This window comes from Sphaeroforma arctica, assembly GCF_001186125.1.
Source record: "Sphaeroforma arctica JP610 unplaced genomic scaffold supercont1.379, whole genome shotgun sequence".
Taxonomy (NCBI): domain Eukaryota; class Ichthyosporea; order Ichthyophonida; genus Sphaeroforma; species Sphaeroforma arctica.
Window position 1 is genome coordinate 41114 of NW_014040179.1, and position 7646 is coordinate 48759.

Sequence of the window (7646 nt, forward strand, 5' to 3'; positions counted from 1 at the left end):
TATATATTATATATATATATATATATATATATATATATGTGTGTGTGTGTGTGTGTGTATATATATATATATATATATATATATATATATATATATATATATATATATATATATATATATATATATATATATATATATATATATATACATATATACATATATATACAGATATATATATATACAAACTCTTTTCAAGTTTGAAGTCCAAATTATAGATATATGGGAATATATGCAGTCCTGTGTTCATACATGGACAAGTACGCAGATTATAAAGCGAGTATTCTAAAATTAAAAGCCTGATGGTAGCTGTGAACACACAGTCGCCGGGCGAAGTGATTTAGACCGAGCTCTTATAAACCTATGCATGGTACATATATATGAACTAACATAAGTACGAGCACATTTCATCACTATTTGACTATTGCTCGTGAAGAAATAAGAATACTATATCTGCACCGCAAAACCTGGTAAAACAACACATTGATATCCGACTAAGTAGATACGGCTCGCTAACAACTGAACAAAAAATGATTTTCTTTCAGTCTTTTAAAGCCAATTAACTCTATTCAAACTTGTGAATTCTGTCAGAGTAGCCACCTGTAAAATATCGTACGCAATAATCCCTGAGTGCTTGTATTTGCGCCGGACAAAGAACATACACACATACATTTAGTATCATACTATTACAAAATTAATATAAAGTCTTACCTTCTTGTAAGGCAGTTTAATTCTACGCAAGCTTATTGATTCTACCAGAATAGTAACCTGCACCTTCCGTATGCAATACTATCAAGTGCTCCTATATGCACTACTCGACAGTCAGGATGTCTATGTATTACACATAAGTATATCAGCTTGTGTTGTGAGTTATGACCATACCTCTCTGCTGAATTATATTGATATACATATACATGCAGTTGTATTTATTTACTACAATAGTCTACAATACGACTGTAAATTCATTTTTTGTGTTTTAAAAATTTAAAATTTAAAAAAAAAATGTGACACCAAGAGCGTTTTCAGTGAAGGGGAAAGCCGACGGTGTCGGTGTCGGATTTCTCTGTAGGAATTTTTTAGAAATATTTATTTACTTTCGTTTTTTCTCACAGGCAGGCACAGCTTTTCTCAGCACACAGTAGTAGCGCTATGAAAAGTTTGACTTTTTTCACGCAACAAAAAATGAACAATAAACCCAAAGTTTTACAAATTCCTGAATATTGTCTACGATATTACGTATATCTGAAAATTCGGGTTGAAAACTGAAATTCGAATTCCAAATTACTACAAATTCCTGAATATTGTCTACGCTATTACGAATATATTTGAAACTTCGGGTTCAAGACTAAAATTAGAATACCAAATCTACCAATTGCTTAGTTACCAAGATTCCACTTCACCAGCTCACATATTTTACAAAACATCAAATAAACGTCCGATCAGCCATATTTTGTTCTTTCTTCTTCCTCTCTCTCGACTAGTAGAGAGGGCTGAGAGGGTCATGAATAAAATCGATCAACATAATAACCACTATACTCGGTCTATTTATATTTATAAATAGCGTTTACATATGCTTGTATTCATGTATGTGTTCCCTCTCTGCTCTAGTAGAGAGTAACTAGAGAGATGCGTGCAGACTGTTCAAATCCAATATAGAGAGTAACTAGAGAGATGCGTACAGACTGTTCAAATCCAATAACTAGTCGTTGCACTTGTCTATATTGGAGCTGATTGCTATTTGTGTCATGCAGTCTTTACTACGCCACTCCTTCTCCTTCGAGGCGCATACAAGGATTTACGACTAAAAACGTTCTTTGTACTGATCTCAATCATGGTTGGGTTAATAAATTTTGTACTGGTGTCAGCTCTAGCGCAACTGCTGCCCTCTACTGCAGATATAAACTTCTTATTATCATTTCCCGTTATCCCGATAAGGGCGATACAGTCTGCTAGACAATCATACACTAATCAGGAATACATTTATTTTTATATGGTATTCCTTTCAGTCCATGTAGAGCGAACTTTCCCACAAAAGAATGGTACAATAATGCAGCAGACTATATTCGTATAGTATAACATATAAATTTATATATATATATATATATGAATATGTATATGTATACGTATATGACTGTATGTGTGTGTTTGTGTATACATACGTATATTAATATATATACATATATATATTATTTATTTATTTATTTATATATTTATTTATATATATATATATTTATATATATATATATATGTGTATATGTATATATATATATATATATATATATATATATGTGTGTGTGTGTGTGTTTGTTTGTATAGTATTATAATAAAATATATATGTGTGTGTGTGTTGTGTAAATATAACTATATATATATATATATATGGATATACTTATGTGTGCGTTGTGTATATCTACGTGTCTGTGTATGTATGGTATACAGATAGATCGACAGTAAAGCTAATATATATATATACGTTTACCTATCTAGTTTCATATAGATATTTATAGATATGAATCGTCCTACATACATTTTTTGCATGTGTAAATGTAAATAGATAAACCTGTATGTGTACATAGTGGTTAAAATGTGTTCATAGATATGTGTATATGCGTGTTTGTGGGTGTGCATACAATCTCACGTGCACCCTTGTACGCATTTATATACCTATATGCGCTGATGATACTTATATAAACTGATCCTACATAATAATTACGAAAGCTTGGTACTGTTTGCAGGCGCATTCTTTTAGTGCAGAAGTGCTGTCCACATCAATAAATCCAAGCGTTGCCGTTCAGAGTTTATTTCTTGTATATTACTGCTTTGTATATTGCAGACAATGGGGTCACTACGTACTCCTAGAGCCCCTCCTGTGCCAAGCTTCCGATGTGTTCATCTTGACCAAGCCACCGGCACGTAGGTCCCCCTGATGACTTATCGCATCACTGGTTAATACAGGCATTGCTGTTACACTACGATAAACCCTCGTCTCGTCCCCTTACCCGATACTCGCCTGAAAAAAGTTCGGATGAGCACATGTATTCTATTTAAATCTATCTACGTTAGTGTGCTAGATGGGCCGGAGTGTTTTTGATTGCCGCTCTATACATTGAATGCGATAGAGTGTGTAAATTTAGCTATCAATATACTAGTATTTACAGTTATTTTTTTGTTTGTTCGTATTCTGACCTGATTCTGGTCGAGGCTGCTACTGAATGTCCCATTCAATGGCAAGCCGTTATTGGTGCATCAGGGGAGACACTTGTCCCGTTATCTTGTCCCGGTAACCCTGACTATTTCTGTTATTAGTATCCGCGGTTCAGGTGCCGTTCAATAATTACACCGTTCTGACACCCGACTGCCTATGGTAAGTGCGTTCAAGTGATGGTATACCCTTGCTGTACTATGTAGGTACGGATCAATACTCTCTGTGCGATGTACTAGCGCTGACTAACGTCGTACAGTTATCTTAGGGTTTAGGGTTAGGTAAACCCTGAAACCCTAACCCATATGTCTCAGCCTCAGCTGGCGGAACTTGCGATGCGACGATGGTCGCTCGCCTGTAATCCTAGTACTTACCAATTGAGTACTGGCACCAACTGGTCGCGACTCGAGCCACCTATTGTCCTCGCCCATCTACCTACCTACCCCGTCTCTGTGCCCACCGACTCAGCTGGCAGCATACAGGTTGGCCTGGTCATCAGCCCTAGTCCTTCCCATGGCAGAACAGGATACTCCGGTCTATCCGTGGTCCCTGAGCCCTAGTCTCGTGGTGTGACCTGTGGTTCGATTCAGACTCCCAACCACACCGCACGTGCGTGTTACTATTATTATCCCTACCTTCCACCCACTCGCTCGCACTGGGGGAGTGTAACTCTTTGTGTGCTGTGTGCTGTGTGTGTTTGGGTTCAGACCCAACTTTCACCCACCGACACCGACTCTCCAGATGGGTGCATATCCCCCGAGAAGGCACGCCCTTATTCGCACTCAATACCTGGTTGTGTGATGTGTGGCCGGCCGCTGTAGCTTGGAATATACTGATCTCGACGTTCGACGTTCCTTGCATGAGCTTATAACGAGCAAATGTTCCTGGTAACACAGTACTGTACTGATGTGTATATTCATCATCTATCAGGTGTGTTCAGATGTTTGGTACGTGTTTGCATTGTTCTTCCCCGTGCATACTTGCCGAGTGGGTGACCTAAGGTGAATGGGCTTATTCCTTATACCTACCCTCTAAATACATCGTGTAGGCATTTATATGAACGTGTGTGGGTAAATCACTAAATCTCCAAGTAGGTAACAATAAAGTGGGTGTGGCTACTTCATCCTCCCTTGCGCCTACCCCCTACGGAATCCCTGCGAAGGTTCGCGAAAAAGTAATGTATGTGTGTAACTCCCATCCATACTCCCACGCAGATACTAATAAAGTGCGTGTATACAAATGACGTACATGCATTCATGCATACACCTATTGCTTCTTCTCCTCTGAGCCCCACGAATTGCCTGACCAGCCAGAAAATGTGTCCAACAACCCGTTCATACCCTCCACTGCACCCTCCATCAGCTCGCCTCGAATGCCGGCCAGGCTATTCGTGGGCTTCTCAAACACTTGACCCTGCCGGGCCAAGGGAGACGACCCAGGCCCAGACCTACCGTGAGGCACCGGAAGGTCGTTGCTAGGTGTTGCTACGCTCTTGCCGTCGTCAAGGTGCATGTTCCCCTCCAATGCTTGGCCTGTATTCGGGCTGCCCGCCTCAGGTGTGGATCTCGGCGGAGGGCTGGGGCTGACCAGTCCGTCGGTAGTGATCTCGATGGGTTGGAACGGGTGCGCGCCGGTCCTATCTTTGTCGCCAGGTGCGGCCCTAGGACTCATGTGGGGGGACCCCGTAGCCCCGCCCGATGCCGTACCCTCCACATACTGCGGTGGTTGGGTGGCCTTAGCACTTGCGTCCATGTGTGTTGTGTCTGTACCCGCGATTGGGCTGTAGGCATCGTTCATGTGGGTGTCTTCGTCCATGCCTATCCCCAGCCCAGCATCTAGGCCCCCGCCAGACAGACCAGCCGGGTCGGTCATAGTAGCCGTGCGGGGCGTATTACCTATATTACCTACATCACTACCCAGCGAGCCCCTCAGGCTGTCTGGGAGGGGTCCAGTACTGAGATCAAGCTCGGCTACGTTACCCATAGGCCCGTATAAATCGGACGATAGGAACGGATCCATCATTATATTCAGGTCCAAGTCCTCGTGCTCTGCCCCCATATCCCCGAACATCGGGGAAAAGGTTTCCCCTGGCGAGGCACCCACCAGGTTCTGACTGCTCAAGGACGACCGCATATTATCGCAACCGTTGGGGTACTCGGCCCCGGGGATCAACCCATCGAGATTGCCGAGATTGTTCATGTCAAAGTCTGCTAGGTTCAGGCTGGTCAGTGAGGGGGCGTCTATAACACCACTCGACCCGTCGTTGAGCGGCGCAGGCAGACCGATGGGTGCCTCCAGGGACACCTGCGGACTGCTTATAGCACTCCGGTGTAAGATAGGCGAGTTGAGCATACTCCCGCTCAGACTACCGCCGTCCATTATAGTCCCCATGGGAGAGCGCATAGCCAGGTTGGTGATGTGGTTGGCCCCCATAACACCTGTACCCGGGGCCGTCTTGCCCCCCCCCGGCCTCATGGAAAACGTAAACTTGGCCAGCGCTTCCTCGAGCACATCCACCACCTCCGTCACATACTCGCCAATGCTCGGCAGCACACCCACATTCGAACTACATTTCGCCTCGGTCACGATCCCGGGTGTGACCTCGCCACTCCCACTCATACTGCCGCTACTGCCTGCTACTAACCCGCCACCGGCAGATGTCCCACTCCCCCGACTGTCCTGGCGTTCCTGTAGTGCCTTGAGGTTAGTTAGGGCCGTAAGGGTGTCCTTCAGAGCCAAGGCCTGCTCGTCGGTGATCTGCCCGTGGCTCATGATGTTCTGTACCCGCGCAACGGTCTCGTTGACCTTGTCGGCACTGCCGCTGCCCGTACCGCCGCTGACGTTTCGGCTGAGTGTGCCACTGGTACTCCGCTTGCTGTTTGGGCCACTACTGCTACCAGGTAGGCCACCATCACCCAGAGGTGTACTGGCGAGGTCCGCCACCCCTCCTGCTCCGTTACCATGGCTACCGACCGACGATCTACCCTCGGAAGCCGGGTGGGTGGCGAAATCCATCACGCCCGAGGCACCCAGACTCAAATTGCCTTCACTGCCGTGGTGTGTGTTGTGGCTCATGTGTGAGTTGAAGTCACTCAGCTGCAAGGACGAGGGGATATCGGCCTCGCTCTGTGCCCCCAGGGCAAACGCACTCTCATTCATATCCATCTCCCCGTCGGCCAGCCGCTGGTTGGCCAATCCCAGCTGCCAGGTGATCAGCTGGGCCTGTGACAGCGCAGACCCCTGGGCGGAGGTGGGTGTTTGGCCCTGTTTCACACTCATGGACTTACTTCTGGGCCTGTCAAACTTGGGCGATCCCGTCAACAGGTGCCGGGCCCTCTGAGCCGGGTGTCTACCGGCCAAGGCGCCGTTCTGGACGATCGCTTCCATGCTCGGAAGAGACCCCGAACGAGACCCCATATCCGTCTTGTCGTATAAGTTGGCGCCTGGTTGCGAATACTTCTGTGAATTGTGATGGGCCTGGCGGAAGGGTCGGTCGTCGCTGTACGGCCCTATGCCGGCCGAGCTACTGAGTGAGCGAGTACGCACTACCCCGTTTCGAACGGTGGGTTTCCTGAGAGTAGGGGGGGGTGGGAAGTCTGGATTGAGCTAGCGGGTAGAAAGGTGTATTCTGGGGGTGTGCGTATGATATGAGAAGATATACTCTGATGTATATGACATGAGAAGATACAACCTGGTGACAGATAGAAATGTGTATTCTGTTTATATGAAAGTAATATGAGAAGATATAAACTGGTGACAGGTAAAAACATGTATTCTGATACTATGTATATAACATGAGAAGACATCAACTGGTGCAGATAAAAACATGTATTCTGATACTATGTATATAACATGAAAAGGCATCAACTGGTGCAGAAAAAAACATGTATTCTGATACTATGTATATAACATGAAAAGACATCAACTGGTGCAGATAAAAACATGTATTCTGATACTATGTATAGAACATGAAAAGACATCAACTGGTGCAGATAAAAACATGTATTCTGATACTATGTATATAACATGAACAGACATCAACTGGTGATAGGAAAAATCGTGTATTCCGGGTACATATATAACATAAGATAAAAACTATTATGGATATGGATATTTGAATCTGTGCGAGTACTGCTAGGGATTTCTTGGCCGGTTAGGGACGAAAAGAGGTATTCACTGACAATATATAATACTCAGATATGTGATATGCAGTGAAGGCTATAGAGGATACCAGACAAACACTGATATTACTAATATACTCATATACATACTGAAGGTTCGTACAGTGCTATGCTACTCAGGCATAGAGGGAAAAAAATGCTCATGGCGCCCCACCGCCCAATATATATATAAATATACATATACATACATACACATATACATATACACATATATATATATATATATATAATATATATATATATATATAACATACATACAATAAATA

The 7646-nt window shown here is 43.9% G+C and overlaps 3 protein-coding genes across 3 annotated transcripts in view; all 3 read right to left on the reverse strand.

The window, feature by feature from the left end:
* The window catches only part of SARC_05739 (hypothetical protein), an 8606-nt gene extending 7691 nt beyond the window's left edge, over positions 1–915 (reverse strand). Inside the window, exon 1 of the mRNA XM_014300390.1 lies at positions 709–915. The gene's annotated coding sequence lies outside the window, so the exon portion shown is untranslated. The remainder of the gene's footprint in view (positions 1–708) is intronic.
* A 2785-nt stretch (positions 916–3700) lies between these two features.
* SARC_05740 (hypothetical protein) lies at positions 3701–4060 on the reverse strand (the record flags this gene model as incomplete). The annotated part of the gene is made up of 1 exon (XM_014300391.1): positions 3701–4060. The coding sequence occupies one exon, from the start codon at positions 4058–4060 to the stop codon at positions 3701–3703; it is 360 nt and encodes a 119-aa protein (XP_014155866.1).
* A 405-nt stretch (positions 4061–4465) lies between these two features.
* On the reverse strand, positions 4466–6616 carry SARC_05741 (hypothetical protein; the record flags this gene model as incomplete). The annotated part of the gene is made up of 1 exon (XM_014300392.1): positions 4466–6616. The coding sequence occupies one exon, from the start codon at positions 6614–6616 to the stop codon at positions 4466–4468; it is 2151 nt and encodes a 716-aa protein (XP_014155867.1).
* Positions 6617–7646: the final 1030 nt, after the last annotated feature.